General features: G+C 36.7%; 2 protein-coding genes across 3 annotated transcripts; both read left to right on the top strand.

Annotated features, from left to right (window-relative positions):
* The first annotated feature begins 1180 nt into the window (after positions 1-1180).
* Positions 1181-21227, top strand: JTBR (jumping translocation breakpoint protein JTBR). 2 transcript variants are annotated; one of them, XM_069816178.1, is made up of 4 exons: positions 1181-1254; positions 8870-9021; positions 11645-11741; positions 14917-21227. In XM_069816178.1, the coding sequence occupies exons 1-4, from the start codon at positions 1223-1225 to the stop codon at positions 15077-15079; spliced, it is 444 nt and encodes a 147-aa protein (XP_069672279.1). In that variant the 5' UTR covers positions 1181-1222; the 3' UTR covers positions 15080-21227. The 2 variants fall into 2 exon arrangements, with proteins under 2 accessions (XP_069672279.1, XP_069672277.1); XM_069816176.1 differs by having other exon boundaries at positions 1194-1365.
* On the top strand, positions 15162-21227 carry LOC138692871 (glutathione S-transferase C-terminal domain-containing protein homolog). Its single transcript, XM_069816175.1, has one exon. It carries the CDS (start codon positions 15162-15164, stop codon positions 16884-16886), a length of 1725 nt encoding a protein of 574 aa, XP_069672276.1. The 3' UTR covers positions 16887-21227.
* Positions 21228-22742: the final 1515 nt, after the last annotated feature.

The following is a 22742-nucleotide window of genomic DNA, read 5'->3' as shown; positions in this document are numbered from 1 at the left end:
AACTGTTAGTAGTACGGTATTATAAATCATGCCCTGCAGTGGCTGAGGGTCAGACCTTCAGCCTGTCACGCATAAGGACTGGCTTCAGTCCTGATCAATAATTACACTTATAGCATACAAGGTCACAGTTGGAGTTTTTCTTGGGGTTCTCCATTTTCCCCGTATTATGCATCTACATCATTTGGTAAACATTTCTCCATTTTGTCATCAACTCATCATTCCATAGCATTCCCTGAGAGATGGCTGACGACTCACAGAGGGGGCTGGCCTAGGGTCGAGTGGGGTCACCTGCTCGAAACCTGAGTATACAGCGAATCTTAATGTACAGTAGTCCATTGGTGTAGGTTTGGGAATGTGCCTAGATTATAGATCGTGGAAGGTCGCAGTGCTGGGTCGTAGTGCCCCCTCCAGAAATTCCATGTATTACAATTCACGACATTTCTAACTGCGACATAGACAACATAAGAATGTAATTGTATGGGACAATCATGTCAGCATCAGGTCGCTATGAGGAAGTCGCCTACCATGTAAACAGTCCAGCTCGTGGCCACCAAAACTCTCATTAATTTTATGACGCGCTATGAAATACTGTTCCTATGCTTATCATTTACCCCCTTTTTATATTCATACATTTCTTTATGGAAAGCTGATCCATTTTTGATTAACTAAGCGTAATTATGAAAACTATTTTTGTACTTGGTTATCTAACAATGCTGTATCAACTACTAAGTTATTTAGCATCCAAGAAATTCATGATAGCGAGATGATATTTGTCATCCAACAAGAAAAACTCGGTGCGCAGAAACCAGCGGGCGTGACTGTCTCGCGCAGATGACATAAGCTCCCGTTTCCAGCATGCTTTTAAGCCTACTGCAGGGGAGTAAGAGGGGTATAGCATGCGCGCCACGAGGAGTCCGAGCTGAGTTTTGTTTGTAGCTAATCGACGATGTATGCATTGGAGCGGGAAAGAAACTGGCCACCCTACCCCATTATCTCCTGGCTTAGTTGCCTCATGAGTGATGCCTTATTGGTTTTACTTATGAGGTTCAAACCTGTCTTTGGACAGCTTACTAAACAATAACTTTAATATTGCATGTTTGCGATAAATTTGTGGAAAATCCGGTAATTTTTTAGACTACAATTCCACAATTTTGTGTTTGAACATTGGCCCCACTGTTGCAGTCTATGACGTATTAGAATGGCGTCTTAGGTTGTTATTTTAATGTCATGTTTTGTGATGAGCTCTTTCAGTGTGTAAGCGGATTTGTATGATAAATGTGTTTGTATTTATGTGATTGAGACTTTTAAAATGATAGAATCTTGTACAAAAAAGCGAATGATATTGGCTATCACATTCTTAGGGGGGCAAGTATACCATCATGTACTGTATAATATGTAGATTGTCAATACATGTAATCTCATGAGCTGTATCGTTGTATATTCGGTACGGTGATTAAAGTTTTCATTCTGTCTAGAATGCCACGATGATGTGTAAAGCGTTGTTGTACGTTTCCAGAAAAGACACGTACCAGTATTAAGTTACAAGAAATGAAATGAGTTATAGAATACATCTTGAGGATGTTGCTTCGCATCCGTTTACCTTTAAGCAGAAGCGAACCTAACCTAAACTCACTGCTATGGTATTGTGGAAGCTAGACATTCGGGACAGTAAGCTTGGGAATAATATATGTTCCTCGTTTTTATAATAGCCTACTGTTGAAGTATCGTCAGAGCTGCAACAGTGCATCCCCAGAATGTATAGAACCTAACAGAGAAGTGAAATACAGTTTATGCAGATGTGATAAGTAACAATTTTTAAACACCTTTTGACATTTTTCGCCAAACTGGAGAATTTGCTACGGTAACTTTGACTGTGCCGTTATGGTTACGACCAAATTTAACTAAATACACAATGTCGCCAACATAAGGACATGCGTCTGTCTGTGGCGTGTTAGAACGAGAAATTTGTTTTATTTTTTTTTCTCTCTACCTCCTCCGTTCTGAACATTACTGAAAGGTAGCCCTACTGTTAGCTACAAGATGTATTTGCGTAAATATTGCGAGTAGATTATGTGGCTTAGATGAGGGGCTTGCGACAGGAATAGATATGCTGTGGTGCATGACCAGACCTATCATGCAGTGGAACCGTGATTCTTACTTGAATTTATTTTCATATTTACATCCTAGATCAAATTAAGAACATCTTGTTCCGGTTACACAGACCTATCATGCAGTGGAACCGTGATTCTTACTTGAATTTATTTTCATGTGTACATCCTAGATCAAATTAAGAACATCTTGTTCCGGTTACACATCTTGAATATTATACGAAGGTTAGGTTTAGTTAGTTTATATTATAGATTTATTAATTTGTCATACAGAATAATATCTGTAGTATTGACAATATTTGAGGAGAAAAATTCGCTCCGGTGCCGGGGATCGAACCCGGGTCCTTGGTTCTACATACCAAGCGCTCTGACCACTGAGCTACGCCGAATTCAATCCACAGCACCAGATCGAATTCCTCTCCTTCAGTGTTTCCCTGACTCCAAGTTAGGCATATATGTTGGCGGTATATGTCCAATGTCAACTGCCATTATACTAGGAGCGCACTCAGCTGAGTGACTTGTTTGGCCGGGATTCCGCAGTTAAGTGCACAGTAATCTGTACAGACATATGCATTGCAGCTATGAGAATATTATAGATTTATTAATTTGTCATACAGAATAATATCTGTAATATTGACAATTAATATTTGAGGAGAAGAATTCGCTCTGGCGCCGGGGATCGAACCCGGGTCCTTGGTTGACCACTGAGCTACGCCGAATTCAATCCACAGCACCGGATCGAATTCCTCTCCTTCAATGTACTGCAGTGCATATGTCTGTACAGATTACTGTGCACTTAACTGCGGAATCACGGCCAAACAAGTCACTCAGCTGAGTGCGCTCCGAGTATAATGGCAGTTGACATTGGATATATATGTCAACATATATGTCTAACTTGGAGTCAGGCCACAAAGGGAAACATTGAAGGAGAGGAATTCGATTTGGTGCTGTGGATTGAATTCAGCGTAGCTCAGTGGTCAGAGCGCTTGGTATGTAGAACCAAGGACCCGGGTTCGATCCCCAGCGCCGGAGCGAATTTTTCTCCTCAAATATTAATTAGTTAGTTTAGGTTTTTATTAACCAAGTTTGCACATGCACAAACAGCCAAGATGATCCTGTCAGTCATGGCCCTTATAGTTTTTATTTCGTAATATTAATAAAACAATAATATGATGAAAGGGTGAATAATTTCATGGCTGCTAAAAGTTGTCTTTGTAAAGGACGAGGTAATGCGTTTATTAAATTAATGAATTGACTTTGGACTGAAATATTAGAAGGAAAACAGACGAGTTTATAGTTATACTACAAATAATCCTCCTTGGATTGATTATTTTGTGGAATTTTCTCCGAAGTTTTCTTCAAACTAACCTATAAAATGAAAGTCTCGTAATTTCATGGCACATCTTTAGACTCACTTTATCAAAATAACCATCTTGCTATCAGCAGCTCCATTGATACATCATTCACTCATAGTTTTCTGCCCAAGGGTAAGTCTTTTACTGCAAACCCAGCATTCTCCAATCTTTCCTATTTTCTGCCTTCCTCTTAGTCTCCGCATATAGCCCTAATCCATATACTGTATCTTAATGTTGTCTATCATCTGATACCTTCTTCTGCCCCGAACTCTTCTCCAGCTCACCATTCCTTTCAGTGCATTCAATGACCCAACCAATTCCTTCCTGATCAGTTTCAGCATCATTCTGTCTTCACCCACTCTTTCCAATACAACTTCATTTCTTATTCTGTCTGTCCATTCCACATGCTCCTTCTTCTCCATATCCACATTTCAAATGCTTCTATTCGCTTCTCTTCATTTCGTCTTACTGTCCATGTTTCTGCCCCATACACTGTCACACACCACAAAAAAGCACTTCACTAGTCTCTTCCTTAGTCCGCAGAAGATGCTTCTTTTTCTATTAAAAGCTTTCTTTGCCATTGCTATTCTCCTTTTGACTTCCTGGTTGCAGCTCATGTCACAGCTTATAGTACACCCCAAGTATTTGATGCTGTCCACTTATTCTACAATTTCATTTAGAATTCGCACATTTATCTTCTTTATTTTTTTTTCGATAACTATGGTCTTCGTCTTGTTTGCATTTATCTTCATCTCATAATGCTCACACTGTAATTTAGCTCCAGTCGATTGATACTTTATTGTTTAGTCCTGTGCGGAGACAGGTTTGAACCTCATAGATAGCACCAGTAAGACATTACTCATGAGACAACTAAGTCAGGAGATGACGTGGTAAAATGGCCAGTATTGATTGATACTATACTTACTTGCTTACGGCTTTTAAGGAACCCGGAGGTTCATTGCCACCCTCACATAAGCCTGCCATAGGTCCCAATCCTGAGCAAGATTAATCCAGTCTCGATCATAATATCCCACCTCCCTCAAATCCATTTTAATATTATCTTCCCATCTACGTCTCGGCCTCCCCAAAGGTCTTTTTCCCTCTGGCCTCCTAACTAACACTCTATATGCATTTCTGGATTCGCCCATATATGCTACATGCCCTGCCCATCTCAAATGTCTGGATTTAATGTTCCTAATTATGTCAGGTGAAGAATACAATGCGTGCAGTTCTGTGTTGTGTAACTTCCTCCATTCTCCTGTAACTTCATCCCTCTTAGCCCCAAATATTTTCCTAAGCACCTTATTCTCAAACACCCTTAACCTATGTTCCTCTCTCAAAGTGAAAGTCCAAGTTTCACAACCATAAAGAACACCCAGTAATATAACTTAACTGTTTTATAAATTCTAACTTTCAGATTTTTTGACAGCAGATTGGATGATAAAAGCTTCTCAACCGAATAATAACAGGCGTTTCCCATATTTATTCTGTGTTTAATTTCCTCCCGAGTATCATTTATATTTGTTACTGTTGCTCCTAGGTATTTGAATTTTTCCACCTCTTCAAAGGATAAATTTCCAATTTTTATATTTCCATTTCGTACAATATTCTCGTCATGAAACATATTCATATACTTCGTCTTTTCGGGATTTACTTCCAAACCTATCTCTTTACTTGCTTCAAGTAAAAATTCCCGTATATTCCCTAATCGTTTGTGGATTTTCTCCTAACATATTCACGTCATCTGCATAGACAAGCAATTCCAAACCCTGTCTTTATCCTGGACTTTCCTAATGGCATATTCTAGAGCAAAGTTAAAAAGTAAAGGTGATAGTGCATTTCCTTGCTTTAGCCCACAGTGAATTGGAAACGCATCTGACAGAAACTGACCTATACGGACTCAATAAAAATTGATACTATATAACCACAAAATTGGATTAGTAGGCTACAGTTAAATATTCGACAAAAAGAAGCAAATTGTAATCCAAATCTATTATGAGCAAGTTTGATAACAAGAAATACATGGTGCAAATGAAGAAAAGACCATATTAACCTTTAAGAGCCGAGCTACCATTATAGTGGATGACTAGTATTATGGCCAAGATGTGATATAATATGTTAAAAATTGTATATCAATATAAAATACGTTGATATTTTTGTAATTTTGGTAATTGTGAATTACAGTAACTCCACTTCTTACCTTTTTCAAAATCAAATAAACTATAAAATGAAAGTATTCATTAGTACAAATAGATGTGATCACTTGGAGAGCTGTGGGTCCACCCAACCAGTCCTGTTTTTTCTTTTTTATTTTAGTAGGTTATTTTACGACGCTTTATCAACATCTTAGGTTATTTAGCATCTGAATGAGATGAAGGTGATAATGCCGGCGAAATGAGTCTGAGGTCCAACACTGAAAGTTACCCAGCATTTGCTCATATTGGGTTGGAAAACCCCGGAAAAAACCTCAACCAGGTAACTTGCCCCGACTGGGAATCGAACCCGAGCCACTTGGTTTCACGGCCATACGCGCTAACCGCTACTCCACAGGTGTGGACAACCCGCCCTAAATAGGTGCTTTACTTACATACGAAAATTGTCATTTGTGAATGAAGAATGCGGCCATATTTCGTTAATTTGATAGTGGGTTTCAGTGTCGCGAACTTAGTAATGATACTACACTCCTGATCAAACCTAACCTAACCTTCCACCTGTAGCAACATTCCTCACGTTTAAGCATTTCGTTTGCATGTATTGGCAACCCTGCTACTCGTGTTGGGGTGGCCATCTAGTGGAAGTATTCGTACTGCCAGGAAGAAAAACAGTGTGCAATATTTGTTCAGTGGCCGGTAATATACTCCATCTTGACGTGCCCAAGCTTGATAAGTAATGTAATTTTTTTTCTTAAAAGAGCAAACTCATTTCAACTGCAGTCAACTGAACCCCCATCAGATTCCATGCGTACCATTACACCGATTGTTTTGCATGGGCTCTCCCCACCCTTTACCACAGGCTCAATTGACTGCAATGGCTGGGATGCGAACCTGCGATCTTAGGCATGATATGCTGGCCGGACATATCTTATGTGCCGTAAACTGCTCGACTAACGAACCCAACACGAATTTACCCGATTATGCAAGTATACAAACTCCAGCTTAAGAGTTAGAAATTTGCTTGCAATACTGGTATTTGTCTTTTAGCTTCTAAAGGTTAAGGCAGCATCGCATTGCTGATACACTATTGAATCGTGAATTGCAGAAACCACGTTTTTTTCTGAAATTCAGTTCTTCATATGGTTGTAATATTCATACATACCTGTAGACCTTTCAAGTGATGCAGAAATCTCACACTTCCAGTCAGGGTGCGAATTAAGATTTCAAATGAGGGGGGTAGAATTCTAGATAGAGAATACCATACATAATATTATTATCCTCATTTGATACGGCTCAATGCTTAGTTGCACTGAGTTGCTTGTCTTGTTTCTTGATCATAATAATAATTATATCCATGCGAAGGCTTAAGGTAAGACTTGTAATTCCTAAATTATTGAATGTTGTCAGCTTATTGTCATGATAATACATCAGTATTATTTTTTTGCTTACTTTATACTGTACTTTATAAAGTATACTCATATTAAAACAATTATATAGAAGTTATCCCTGGCAGGGATGTAAATATAAATTTATGGGAGGGAGATATCTTTCTAACAGGGAGAGAAATCCTCCCCATCCCTCGTTAATTCGCACTCTGCCTCCAGTGCGAAATAAACATTTTACAGCAGCAGTAATTACAATGAGTTGCAGAAAATTGCAGGAACACTACAAATTCAGGGCATGTGGAATTTTTTAGAAACTAAAATGATTGCAGGTTGCTTTTTTTGACTTAAACATAACGAAAAGAAAATTGTCCTTCTCAGACTTATTCATCTAAAAGTTGTTTAAAAGAAATTATTGTTACTAATCGTGAATTGCAGAAATCTTACATGTCTAGGCAATTCAGATTTTTTTTTTCTAGAAAATACTTAAAAAATTAAAGTTTATGTATGTCAAACTTTAGAATTTATTATTAAGCTTTAATAAAATAATAGTAACTTCAAAATGCGAAACCTTTTTGAAGATAATCTATTTTTTGTGCCTCCAGAAAAATTTATTCAAATGGAAATGTGGGGTTTCTAGAATTAACGATTCAGTTGTACTTGCGCCTCAGGCATGGGTTCAATTCCCGATTGGGTTTGTTTTGTTTTTTTCCGAGGTTTTCGCCAACTGTAAAGCGAATGTAAGATAATCCATGGTGAATCTTTGACCTCATCTTGCCATCGTCAATTCCATTGATGCTAAAATAATAACCTATTAGTTGATCAGCATCGTTACAAATATAAGACTACAAACAACACAACACATGAACACACGAACTGATTGATACCTGGTGTGCAAAATTACATTTAACACACATTGCGTGGGAAGATAAGTTTTGCTGTACTGTAGAATTGTGCCCACTAACTTAATAGCCAGTTTGCTTGAAAAATTCCAAAAAATTCTTCTGTTCTCCACCAGTGTGTCAATGATGAACTTGTTACCCCTCTAATCTGCAGTCATAGAAATCACTCTTCTGTTTCGTCAGTTCAAAACCTGCTTGCACCAGATCATCTCTGTCTTCATGTTGTATTTAATTTCTCATACAGGTTCCCTGGAATCTGCTGAAGTGTGCTTTCCAATATAGTCTATTTATTTTATCAGTCCCTGACTATTTCCTTTAGGCCTTAGTAATTTTCGTATAATATGCTTTCTTAACCAGTTTTTATACGCATACTGTTCCATTTTCCTACTCCTAAAAAGAAAATTCATTGTTCTGTAATTGAGGGGTTCAATCAGAGATGGGGACAGAACCCAAATCTTGATATGAGGCATTTAGTTGCAAAATCAGATACATCACTAAAAAACAATTTTTCAGTATGAAGGAAAAACGTTTGCAAGGAACCAAGGATTTGCAACCAATACCATTTTCATTATACCAATCCATGTGATGTATCTGGTTTTGGAGCATAATAGTGCTATAGCAGTTGTAGAATCATATGAAGATATGAAATATAACATTAAGTTAACTTATATTCGAAAAAAAAAATTATGTATCTGGTTTCGCAACTACATGCCTCATATGTATATAATATCTTCTTATTTCTCTGGAATGTGAAGAAATATCTTCAGACTAAACTCTATGGCAGCATATTATTCCAATCATAATTCACATCTATAAAATTTGCGATTTATCAGCACTAATAGCAGAGCATTCCAATATCTGTCAATATCTTAAATGTGGCTTATCCCTTCATCTGACTGGGCCCCTCAATTCTGTATTTTTTTTTAATGTAATTACTCATTTTGATATTAGTGTCATTTTCCCAATTAGCTTGACATTGTTAGTTCTGATTGTGGAAAGCCACTGGACTTCTGGAAGCAGTAGGAATCACGTGGGTGTGGCAGAGAAGAATGCCACTAATGAGAACAACTGCTGGCTGCATGAAGACTTCGAGATTGTAGAGCCGTGTCATCTTTGCACTGGTGAGAGCTCTCGAATTGTTTCCACTTAATTGGAAGTTGTTAATAATTAATGTGGACTCACTTGACCTGTTCCACTTCACTGGAAGAGCTTAGAAGTGTGTTTCGCATTGTGCTGAAGTTTCATAAATACAGTCTTCTGATTATATATATTACACAGTAACTGTTCAACATCTCATGGGAAAATATTGGGTCAATACATTTCACTGTTTCCGACATTAAAGCTGCTTTATGTGATCAAGTTTTTCTTCCAATTCAATAAGAAAACTTGTTAAAGATTGTGTGTGTGTGTGTTTTTTTTTTTTTTTTTTTTGCCACAACATGCCCCATTACAAAAGTAATATTACATGTTTTAGTTTTCTTTTAGCTGTGTGTGTGCATGCGTGTGTGTGTGTGTGTGTGTGTGTGTTTTTTTTTTTTTTTTTTCCGGGCTAAACTCTATGACAGCATATTATTCCAATTATAATTCACGTCTATAACATTTGGGATTTATGAGCACTGATAGAGAATTTCAATATATGTCAGTATCTTAAGTGTGGCTTAGATTTATTATAGATTTTTGTTTGGTAGCTGATACATTTCAATTGTTAAACTTGTTCATTATTTGGAATGGGCAAAGAAGTTATTGCTTTGCTGTAACGTTTGTCCTTTGAAGCAGAAAGATAAAACTTCTATGGCCATAATTCGAAATTTTCTCGGGCTTCCAGCCAGGTCATAAGTTGGTGATCCACCGACATTTCGAGGATGTTCATCTTCCTCATCTTCAGGGTTAAATGATATCTGAGGGTACCCAGCTCCTTAATTTATAGTGCCAGAGGGAGGAGTCAGCCGAGGAGCCATGCGCCGATTGGCTGTTATTAGTGCAGACCGCGGTGAGAACACAGCCGACATATCGTCTTGCTTTGTGCTTTTCGGCTGAATGACCTTGGGTCTCATGGTGGGCTCGGCGGACGAGTTCTCATGTGTCCTCCGCTGATGACGGCCCGTCGTCCGGGTGGTGAGAAATTTAATAGCCGGTGCCCATGCCGCGCTTAGTTGGAGACCCGAGTCCCGATTCAGGTTACCGCGTTCCGCCACTATGGCCAGGGTTTCCTTTACTCTTCTATCCCAATAGCCCGAACAATTCGCCAGGACCTCGGTGTTATTGAAATTAGCCCTATGGCTTTTTTCAACACAATGTTAAGCCAATCCGGATTTTTCGGGCTGCATTAATCTGATGCTTCTTTGATGTTCTGAAAGACGCGTCGTTATTGTGCGTCCAGACTGTCCAATGTAAGCAGCAGGACAAAGCAAGACGACACGTCGGCCGCGTTCTCACCGCAGTCCGCACTAATAACAGCCAATCGGCGCACAGCTCCTCGGCTGACTCCTCCGTCTGGCACTATAAATTAAGGAGCTGGGTACCCTCAGATATCATTTAATCCTGAAGATGAGGAAGATGAACATCCTCGAAACGTCGGTGGATCACTAACTTATGACCTGGCTGGAAGCCCGAGAAAATTTCGAATTATCACGTTGCCAGGAAAGCTTCAGTAGTTATTTCTATGGCCAATTTGTCCAAGTAATGTTTAATTTTGCTTAACGAATGTTAAATTAACAGTCTGTTTATTTTTAATGCTTTGTTAATGTATTTTCCATTTGTTCAACATAATTTTGTTTAAAATAACCATCACTTAACTACTGTATAACGTCCGTTAGCACTATTTTAACTACTCAACAGCAGTTGGTAATGATTCTACACATGTAAGACAATTTTTGATTGGCTAAAATTAATCTTTAAATTCTATATTATAGAGTGAGTCATGAAACTTGCATAAAATGACAACCTGTTATAGTACGCCACGCTCCATAAACAAACAGTTGACAAATGAAAGTTGTAGGTGATGTGCTGAATAATAATTACAAATTAAGGTTATATTTCCTCATTGTTATTATGGATACGAAATACGAAAGAAATAAAGTAACACTGATGTATTTAAACAGTCCTAAGTATTTTTTAAATGTTATATTACCAGTCATATGCTAAACATTCTGTACAGAGAGAGACAAAATATTGATTTCGCAACTTCTGTTTGAACAGCTGTGGAGACATTGGCCATATTTAACTAACTGTTAAACGAGTTAACTGCCCGAAATACTACATTTAAAATTAACAAACTGTTAACAATCTGTTAAACCAAACTGGTGTTGAAAACATACAATTTTATTAATTAACAAACTCTTTAGAGTTTAACAGTCGTTAAATTTTCTAACAATACTTGGAAAAACCGGCCACTAGAGTATGATGCTGACTGCTTGTCATTTATTCTGTGTTATGTTCATTAAAATTTGCTTGAAGATAAATGTTTCTTATTCTCCAATTTGTGGGGAGTTACACAGAATTTCCTGTTTCTTCTTCTTCTTCTTCTTCTTCTTCTTATTCTATGCATAAAATCTGGTAGCTATGTTGTCTGTCCATTTACTTCAGCTCCAGGATATGATAATATTCTTCCTTCGTAGCTGTGGTCATCTTAAAGGTCTTTGAGATATTCAGTCACGTACACTTTTTACTAGTTAGTTTTCTCGATGTGATAGTGTGATAGACTTTTGAATTCTGAATTTCACATTGTGTTTATCTTGTTTTCAGAATTTGAAATTACAAGCAAGAGTAATGGTGTATGTGTGCCAACAAAGTTTAAGGAAACTTTACGGTGCAAGTCATCTGGCAAAGTTGTGAGCAGAAGGTATGTGATTGGATGCGAGGTGTAGTATGTTATGTTGAAATAGTGTGGCTGTTGTAGTGTGTCGATTTACTTAAGTGTCTTGCAAAATATTCTAAAAGACAATTCATAATTCTGTGTACAAGAGAAAGCAATAATCATCTTCCAACTTTAATAAAAATTCAAGTTCAAATAATTAATTAGAGTATAATAATAAAACAGCATATCGGTAACTTCAGATTGTCTCAGGTGATGTTTTCATAGCTATATACAGTAGTTACTGATCATGTCTCTGGAAATGTCACTAAAAAATATGAATAAAAAGATATTGTCCATGAGAACACTTACGTGGTTCCCAGTGTTGCTTGCAGTGGGACTGAGGCGAGGAAATTTAATATTTATTACTGAAAAATAAGTTGCTACAGAAAATAGTTACTTGCATCCACTTGTTTTTGTGGGTAAAATATAGATGAAGTTGCCTTCTTAAGCCTCACACACTCCAAAAATTTTTGAAGAAAATTAAAATCTCATAAAATCGTCATTTTTATAATCTGTTAATTGAAATATGATACAATAATTGAATACCTTCAGTTTCTATTTTGAAGCAGTAGGCCTATATCTACCAGAACGACTCATTCTCAGTGGTACACTACTCTAAGCATGTAAAACTCATTGTTTTTCAGAGCAATAATTTTATTTTTGATATGGTTTCTAAGGTCCTTTGATATTAAAACTACATTTTTATCTTGTTTTATTGTTTACATTTATGAAATCTCACAACTTCACACAAACATGTTTGTATTGCACTTAAATGATATCAATGACCTTGTAAATTAATACTGGACTTCCCGAAAGTGCTGCAGTCATGGAATATTTTGAATCTCCTGGCGGCGGCCATTGTAGTGGATGCAGAGTGGAAGCTATTACTAGAGTGATAGGCGTGTTACCATATGAGTGCGGTAGAAAGAAAGCATAAATATATAATGTAAATTTTCTTATATGTTCTAATGTGTTCTACACATTTCCCTTTTATGTTTGGTAACTGTAATGATATGCTACATAGTGGATTTTTAAGGAGGAAAAAATGGAAGTTTTGGTGATCCCTTCACCAAATGTTGCTAGAATATGTTCACTGTCTGAAAATTTTTTTCGTCAATTACAAGTTCTCAATGGGAGAAAGCCACCAAAAGCCGATCTTAAACTTATTGTATAACTAATGGTACTTGATGAAGTGCAGCAAGTTAATGTTTTCCAGTAAATGAATGCATATGCTCTAGAAAATTTGTTGCCAGAAAACCACATTGTATTGTTAATAGAGGCCATTGTTTCAACATACATGAAGATTAGGTTACATCATATGGCGAGTTCTTTCAGTGCTATACTTCATAGGGAAATGTTAACACAACTCCTTAGCAAGTCAGTGTTATTCCTTAATCATTAAGTTGGTGCCGTAAATTGACAGGCATTTGAATGAATTAAAGTGAGTTGCAGTTTATAATTTTTTATTTGCATAGTCCTAACCTGATATCTCTGAAAATCTATAAATTTTAAAATAATTAATTGGTGAATAATAATAATAATAATAATAATAATAATAATAATAATAATAATAATAATAATAATAATAATATACGCCCTGAAGGTGTTGGGGGGAGCATGGAGGCAGAGATACAGGCTTTTTCAACCTCGGCACTTAGAATGAGTAGGTGTGGTCGGCACCAACCACCTTTTTATCTCCGAGAAAAACTCGATACTCAATTTGATAAGGGGTTGAATGAACCTCGGGGCCGTTCTGGAAGTTTGGCAACGAGAAAAGCCTATCACCAACCAGGATCGAACCCTAGATTTTCCAGTCTGTAGTCAGTTGCTCTTGCAACTGAGCTACCTGGCTGCCTTAATATGCTAATAATAATAATAATAATAATAATAATAATAATAATAATAATGATATGGCTTACATTAGGTACTATCCCAGCATTTTCTGAGATGACTGAATAATAATAATAATAATAATAATAATAATAATGCTGGGATAGTTCATAATGTAAGCCACAACCTCTTCCTTTCCAAGTCCTTCCAATATTAAAAAAAAGTATGAGATTCGGATGGACATAAAACAATCTAATATTCTCATAGAACTAGGCAAATTATCTGGTAAGAACAGGCCCTAGCATATATTCAAGGTTAAAATATTTCAATATTGTACTGCTTGATTTAAAAAGAAATTACATCAGAGGTGGGTAAAAGGAAACTCGTCGTGAATAGTGACATCATAATGTTTGTGACTTGTCTGTGCTTCAGAGATGACTTTTCTGTCAACCATTTTTTTTGGCCTTCTCTGAATTACGTGTTTAAGTAAGATGTTATGTTCATGGTCAAACTCAATGGGAGATGCGTTTTAATCAAAGACTTTACAAATAAGTACCGATACATTTAAAGTTTGCGTGGAACTGATCCACTACAATGGCAGTCGAGTTCTTTAACCTATTCACATTTTACAGTCGTCCACTCTCGGGATTGTGGGGCCATGAATCACGTTGACTGTTAAAATAATTGAAGTTAGTCCAGAAAGAACAAAAATAAATATATTGGAAATATGAAATTCTTCTTTGTTTTGTTTTATGAAATATACTTAAAAAACTAAGTAAATTTATTTTTTCAACGACCATAAAAATCAAGGTGCAATAAAATTCATACTAACTCTATTGATAATACTGGTATTTCTATAATTTGTACTATAATTTACATATTCAGTTTCTGTTCGAAATAATAAACATTTAATCTCACTATTTAGAAACCTTCAGATTAGCTTATAAGCTAGCTATACACCATCCATGGAATCTGTAGAGTGCCAGTCACAAAACAAAACTTCTGCGCAACTGGCATCATAGTTGTCTGTCCAATATGTAGACAGGACGCAAATGAAATGTGAACTCTCACCTGCTTGCTTGCTAGCTTTGGGAAGGAAGGGAGCAGGCTCCACATTCTCTTCTCCCAAGTGATGTCATGCATAAGTTTACTCTACAGAATCCATTGATGGAGTATAGTTGTCTGTTAAAAAGTGTTAAATAATTTCGTGAAATATTTTGCTACATTTAACATTCTTGAATGAAGTCTGTGAGCAAAAATTCCATTATGACATAAAGTGAGGGTATGTCATTAAGTTTTTTTTGAACTTGTCTGTTGTAATATTTTACAGCTGTGATAAAGTGACTTGGCTGGAGGAGCGCAATTTCTGGATTTTTGAAGGCTCTATGTTTTTGCTGGGAATCATTTCAACAACTGTAGTCTTTGCACGTCAGAAGATTCTGGATCACAGAATGTTAAGAAGAATTCAAAGACAATTGGCCAGTGGAGTGTAAATTACATTGTACATGAAGCAGTTCAGTTAGAAGTGTTTATAATAAAAGTCGTTTCAAACCTTTAAAGCCATAATTAACAGTCATGTATGAGTTATATGTACAAGTATTCTCAGAACCTGTTGGTGGTGTTGTTGATGTCCCCTTGGAGACTCTCATATCACTGTTCACGTTGAAGTACTGCAAATATTGTCAGTGTTACTTGACATTTGTACTGAAACCTGAACAGAAGCCATCATTCAGTGTTAAAATAACAAGTTTCACTTTCGAGCTGACAAAAGAAGATTGCATTGCTGATCTTGCCAGAACATGTCAGTTGCCTGTGATGCTTGTAGATGATAGTACTTGTGTAGCAGGTCTGTGTGCTGTGCTGCGGCAAGTCGTGAAGACCACTTTGGCACATGCACCTGGACACAGATGTGGCTCGCTTCTCGGCTTCCGGCAGGGTTGTCTTATGGCTTGTGCGGAATCCTCCATCTGGACTCGCTTCTGCGAGGTGGACATAATCAATACTGTGAAGGAGCTGATGAGCCTGGATTTGTTGCCCAAGTTGGTGACGTTGCCAGAAGATGTAGCACGCTTTGAAATCCACATGGGACAGCCCCTTCGGATCCACAACATCCACAAGAGGAACCAGGACTATGTTAATTCCAGAGGCAGTGCACATGGCAAGCTGAGGAGCCACTGTGAGGGGAACAAGATGCAGCTCGAGCTCGAACACAGTTATGCTGAAGGGCCTTTGATGACTCTTGCTGACATCATCTTATTCCCCTGCATGCACATCATCATGCAGATTATCCAGAGTGTTTACTTGCAGCCCTACATTCCATTAACAATGCAATGGTTTGAGCGAGTGAAACTGCAGGAGGGTGTGGAGGAGTCCATTAGTATAGTGAGGGATATTCCAAGTAAGATACTGGACGATGATCTTTATGTAGAATATGTGGTACCGGACATCCCAAAGCAAAGTTTGTACAAGAGTGATCCAAAGAGGTACAAACCCAGAAAACACATATTCACGAGGCAGGAGGATGTAGAGTCCTCACTGAAGGTTGTGGAGGAGTTGGGCGTGATAGTAGATTGGCAACAGTTGCCATTTGGTTGTGAACTGGCATTTGACTGGGGGGCAGTTCCACCAGAGGCACATCCAGCAGTGAGGATGGAAAGGAAAAGCCAGCAGCTCGAGAATCTGGCCAAGGCCGTCTTGAAGGTGGCCAAACCTGGTCACACCATTGTGGACTTCTGTTCTGGGAGTGGCCATCTCGGCATTGTGCTTGCGTATTTGTTGCCACGTTGCCATATAGTGCTGCTGGAGAACAAGGAGGAGTCACTGAATAGAGCCCGTCAGAGAGTCATCAAGCTGAAGCTGACAAACGTAACTTTCTGTCAATGCAATCTAGATTACTTCTGTGGACGTTTCGATATTGGCACGTCTCTTCATGCATGTGGTGTGGCAACAGATCTGGTGATTCAGCGTTGCATCACCCAGAATGCTGTGTTCGTGTGCTGTCCGTGCTGCTATGGCTCTGTGCAGAATAATCACATTTTGACATACCCACGCAGTCGGGTATTTCGAGATTCAGCAATGACTCTCCGTGAATATCTCGTATTGGGGCACTCTGCAGATCAGACCCATGACGAACACAATGCAAAGACAGATCAGGGAAAGATCTGCATGGGAATCATTGACACAGATCGATGTCTGCAGGCTAAGGAGGCTGGGTACACAGTGACTCTTGCAAAACTCATTCCAGAAACCTGCACTCCAAAAAATAACTTACTGGTTGGTATACCTCAGAACTGGAATTGATCTTTGTATGTATTTTAATATTAATTTGGAATTGTTCCAATTACATAGTCAGGGCTGTTATTCCAACAAAATACCTTTCGAGTATTCACTTAGCAGTGTTTTTTTACACCAGAACTTTTCAGATTTTTGTTTCACCTATAGGACTAACACGCACTGTAACTCATGGCAAGACATTGGATTTATATGCAAATGCATATTCTCTCTGGTTATACATAATACGGAAAAAAAGTTCGCAGTAAGTTTTAAGTTCACCTCTTTTCGTATGTTAAGTTTTATGATGCATATAATTGTACAGTATTGTTGCACATTTCTTTTTTTTTTATTTTGGCATGTTTCGTGCATATAGAAAATGTTTTTAGAGTAAAATAATATGATATTCACGATATTGTTGCTTATTAAATGATTTTGACATGTATTGTGCATACACTAAAAGCTTACTTTGTGAACAATCCTACATAACAGGCATGTCAAGTATGGTGCAACTTCATTTACCCCCAGAACCAATTTTTACTGACTGGTATACTGGATTAATGCTGCTATTTTTTATTACGATACTTTTAGTGCAGTTATAATAGTTGTTTGTGCTCAAATTCAATTAACACTTTGTGAATTCAATGTTGAGAGGAAAACTGTACAGTGTTTTACAAAAAAAAAAAGTTTCGATTTTGTGCTCTATGCAGGGTGCGAATTAATGAGGGAAATGGGGGGGGGGATTTCCCCAGTGCATTTTCCACAATGTAGGTTTTTCTTCAAAACCAAAATTATTTTCGTAATCTGGGTCAACTCTACAGTCAAAGTTTCATCACTGTTTTAACGAACGAATCTTAGTTATTGTTGAGATGACTTTATACATTCTCACTATCTTAAAACTTTTGTAACATGCAGAAATGTTAAAATCTGCACTATATTATAAAACAGTGCTTTTGATTACATACAGGGAAATGTGAGTATTCGGTAAAATCTGTTTATAATGATGCAGATAGTTGGGACACATAATTACAGGTCAGCAGCTCCGTTGGTTAATTACATGTCTGCACAGGGCTTATTTTATTACGGTATAAAATAGGTTAATGTGAAATGCAAAGGATTCTCTCTTCTATCCCCCATAAAGTATAGTACTCTATAAAGTAACCAAATGAAATAATCTTGTTGTATTATCATCACCTGCAAGCTGACAGCAACCAGTAACTTAGGAATTACACATCTTATCTTATTATTATAATCAAGATGCAAGACAACCAACTCAGTGCGATCAAGTGCTCAGCCGTATTGAATGAGGATAATAATAATAATTTTAAGTATGGTATTCTCTATCTAGGATTCTATCCTCCCCTCATCAGAAATCTTAATTCGCACCCTGGCTTTATGAACAAATATCTGCAAGGTGGAACTTCAGAGGAATTTTCTTTAGTACTTGTTAGTGTTTATAAATAATGCCCATTCACATTGGTAGATGTTGAGAGGTCCTTCTCTACACACAAATTTCACAAATTTAGTCCTGAACATTTGGAGAAAATAATCATTGCATACTGCAAATTAAATTACAGCCACCAGGAAGACATATTATAAATAAGAACACTCAATGTGAATAGATCTGGAAAACATAATCATATTTTAGTGCATATTTTTTTATAATTTTTGAGCATATTTAAAAGATCTTGTCAGCATAAATGCATACATATTTTTACCATTTTTAGCACATATAAATCCGATGTCTATATCATCACCAATTGCCAGTGGAGCATTCCAACTAAAAGTATCCTTACAGATGATTGTACAACAATGAATGGCTATGTTTTCTCATGTCAAACATGTTATCAGTGTAATGTTGGGTTGGCTTCTTATTCAGGATATCTTGGCTTCGTTCTCACAAAAGCTTTTTTTTTATGGGACATCACTGCTTACATTCATGTTTACGTATTCTTACATGTGGTCCATTCCCAAGATCTTTAGTGAGTCAAAACAAAGTCCAGCTGATCAGACATGATTATTTTTGTATTGACTGAGAGCAGCAGAGTAAAGCATATATGATGTACAGAGTAGAAGTGGAAAAAGTTGTTCGTGTTCTGGAAATGCTCTTCTTCTGGTATATCTGAAGTGTCAGGTCCCAACAGCATTCCGAAATAGCAGTATGACAAATGATCTTCGAGCTACATAGTCATATTAGTATGTCGTCTATGAGAACAATGGTTTCACAGCATTAAAATTTCTGTTTGAAATAGGAACTGGCTTTACTGTATATTATTTTTAAAATAAAATGTTTATCCTAACAATGTTAAGAAAATATAAGTGGATTCTGGATCCAAGGAAAGAAGTTAAATAAAAATGACTAACAATATGCTTTATCCTGCAAAGGTCTGCCTCACTTTCTCACTTATCCTAACCAGAACCAAAGTTTCTGATAACAATAATCCTGCAAGAACATCAAGTGAAGAGTACACGGGAAAAATAATCAAAGTCACAATTCTCATAAGTGTGATGTCATCATCTAATTCAGTATATTTCTGCAAACTATAAGGTTTTTCTTATCAAAACTGTAAAGGAGAATTATCACCATAGCTACAGTCATTCTTTACTATTTTTCTAGGAACAGCAATAAATTTAATTCTGCAGTAATATACTGAAGAAGAAGATCACATCACATCACCCTTAAGAGAATTTTGACTTTCATTGTTTTCCCCCTTGTACTCGTCAAGTGTTTCTTACAAAGTGTGTTTGACCACAAATTGATTTGAGGTGCATTGTGTGAGAGGAATTATTACATTTGTTCTATGTAAAGAAAGTGTGTGACCTTCTTCCAGGCAGTTTGCTGCTATGATACACTTTGATTGTTGGTTTATGGAAAAGAGCATGGATAGACCGAAATTTCCGACTGTTTTCCTTTTCACCAATGAAATTTATTTCATCAGGGAGAGAATTTATAACAGTCATAACCATATTTAAGTAGAAGATATCATTATTGGATATTTGTTCATGGTTAGCAGCAATGATTCAGTCTAAATGCTTGATAGTGTAGCTTTTTTGGTTGGTCCTTACTTACTGAATGTACGAAATTATCAGATCTCCTTGGAAGAGGTGCTAGTGGAATTGCTAGAGAATGTACTACTGCAGGTACCGGTACATGAAGTTATGTGGTTCCAACATGATGAGGCTCCTGTAAACTTTGCTGATGGTATGAGACATTTGAGGAGTGCTAGATGGACTGGAAGAGGTTATTTTGCTACAATCTATTGCTGTGTTAAGGTACCACATTAGACAGCAGATTTTTTAATGGTGTTAAAGAAGTTTCCAATCTGTACAGTGATTGGTGTTATAGAACTTACGCCTATACCATGAAATTATGCATTTCAAACACATGGTTGTCTACCTTATTGCATCTCTTTTGGTTAAACATTTTTAAACATCGTTTTTCTACACTTCATTTAACCACAGTAACATATGAAGAAAGTTTTTTTTTTTTAACTGAGGCTTTTTTTTTTAACTGAGGCTTTTTTTTTTTTAATCTTTGAGTGTTTGTCAGTGATGTTTAACAGTTTGGAGATTAATTTTAATATGACATACTTGACATAATGTGATAAACAAATATGTAAACTTTCAACTCCTCTGTTTCAGTAGTTTCAGGATTATCTTCTTTTGTGACAGTGTAGCCAACTCAAGAAATGAATTTTCACATACAAATTTAAAAAAATAATCGATGTTGAAAATATATTTGTTAAAGTAAAGATATATTATTTTCGTACTAAAATATCATTTCGCAGAAATGCAACAAGTATGCATTTTTTTTTCCTCCATGTATTAATATTACGTAACAGCAGTAAAATATTTATGATTTTGTTCTTATAAATTCTCAGAATTTTTAAATATAGACGATGCTGATAAACCCTCTGCAGTTGCGAGCGTCGTTAAATAGACCATAATTTAAATTTTTCTTTAATATAAAATCTGACATGTCCCCCTTGTATTTGGGAGATCCAGGATTCGATCACAGCAGCCAGCTATCCTAGCTTGGGCTTTTGTGATTATCGAAGTTTATATAGGCGAATGCTAGGAACAATTTTTTGTCCCCTAACAGCCAGCTGACTCAATGAGAAACTAGAAAATGAAGTGAGATGTGAGGTAAACCTTGAGAATGCTCTCAGTTTAAACGGGGTAGCTGTGGGATTGCGCCTTGATTTCCTGATTATTAACAATACGTATATTCACTGTACCACGTTTGTATAAAAGTGAAACGTAAATCTTCATGACATTGTTTTGTGATGTTCAGTCATATTACAATTTTATTGTAAGTGTGAAATTTGGATTGACTTTTTGATGAATATAATATGTATAAAATTTACTGAATTGAGTGGTTTTGTTTAACATCCTTAAAAGGGTAACCTTACTAATTTGTTAGTAACAACAGTGAATGGGAAGATGTCATTCCTATTATTAGCAATACCAATCAGTCACAACCATTGCATTACTTAGACAACCACTTCATACTGCCAGAAGACACGTATCTCGATGATGTATTAATAATTTACGAGCCAGCATATCCTGACTCCTATGTTCAACATAGATGAGATGAATTAGTAAATCTTGGATGAAAATGAAGAACGGAACAAACCCATGCACACTTAGCCTTACAAAAGGACTTGGACAATAAATGGCATGTAAATTTTGTCTGAAGCCTCAAGGACAGAGTTCTTTTAATTGCCGTAAATACTAGGAGTCTGTTTTCCTTGTTTTACTTTTCTTCTGAAAAAAGAAAAGGCAAAGCTTTTATCATTTTTAAAATTCCATTGCCCTTGGACAGGTATGAACCTGCAATTGGATTTGCAATCATAGAAATAACTTGACCCTCAAGAATTACATCAGAAAATGTTGTTTATCTTCAATGGGCAAGTTGTTACTTTCAATTCCTTGTTACCTTCGATACTTGAAAGTATTGACTGTGATCAGTACTTTTGAAAAAAGGACCCGATACTTTTTAGTTTTTGGGTTTTTCTTCCCTTTTTCAATGTCAGTGCCGAATTATATTTCAGAAATATTAATTTTTTTGGGGTCATATTGTATACCCATATCTTTTGCGCATTTTACAGAAATGTGTTAACTCTTTTTCACCATTTAAAAATATTTTTTAACAGTAAGTTATAAAATAATCCTCACCAATCGCCCCAGTCGTGAGGTTGGAAAATTCCTCAATAGGAGTGTGTAAGAAAAATTCCTAGGGAAATGAACATATTGTAAAAGGTTTAGTTTTGCTACTGTCTGCCTAGAATGGTTCCATACAGGTATAATACATGTGAATGAACTGCAGATATCTTATCTAAGGTTGGCAAGATCTGGTATTTTCCAGAAAAAAAAAAGTTAATCCTAGAAATTCCTTATTAGTAAAGTGTAAAAAGTTATAATACACTTCGAAGCATTTTATTTATTGAAATTACCTTCTTTAGGCAGTGTACAAGTCTAATGCTGTGAAACAAAAATCTGTGATGGCTGTTGAGCTATGCCTCCCAAAATATACCTCGTGTGTTCCAGTTTGACCACTGACACTTGCAGAAAGAGATTCATTTCATTCTGCAGAAGAAAAAAAAATCAAAGTAAAACTGGAAAATTAGTAGTAGTTAATCTGAATATATGTATGTGATTGGTGTCCCATGCTATCGTGTCATAGTCTGAGACATCCTGCTTAGGACCCCATGTTAAGGAATGTGTGCTGGTTCGAGTTCCGCCATTGTATAGGATCCAGCATCGTGATGCATTTGGGGAACTAAAATAGGTAGCAAAATCTGGTTAAGGAAACCAGCTGTAACAGCTGGGGGAGGGGATCATTGTGCTAACCACGATACTCTGTTCTGGATGGATGATTGTTCA

This window comes from Periplaneta americana, chromosome 17, assembly GCF_040183065.1.
Source record: "Periplaneta americana isolate PAMFEO1 chromosome 17, P.americana_PAMFEO1_priV1, whole genome shotgun sequence".
NCBI classification, from domain to species: Eukaryota; Metazoa; Arthropoda; class Insecta; order Blattodea; family Blattidae; genus Periplaneta; species Periplaneta americana.
This window is presented reverse-complemented; position numbering and strand designations above follow the sequence as displayed.

Coding starts and splice junctions, on each gene's coding strand:
- JTBR (XM_069816176.1), top strand. CDS start 1,310: ATGATAGAATCTTGTACAAAAAAGCGAATGATATTGGCTATCACATTC. Junction 1,366..8,869: donor GCTATCACATTCTTAGGGGG/GCAAGTATACCA, acceptor TTTCCCAATTAG/CTTGACATTGTTAGTTCTGA. Junction 11,742..14,916: donor GGCAAAGTTGTGAGCAGAAG/GTATGTGATTGG, acceptor AATATTTTACAG/CTGTGATAAAGTGACTTGGC.
- LOC138692871 (XM_069816175.1), top strand. CDS start 15,162: ATGTATGAGTTATATGTACAAGTATTCTCAGAACCTGTTGGTGGTGTT.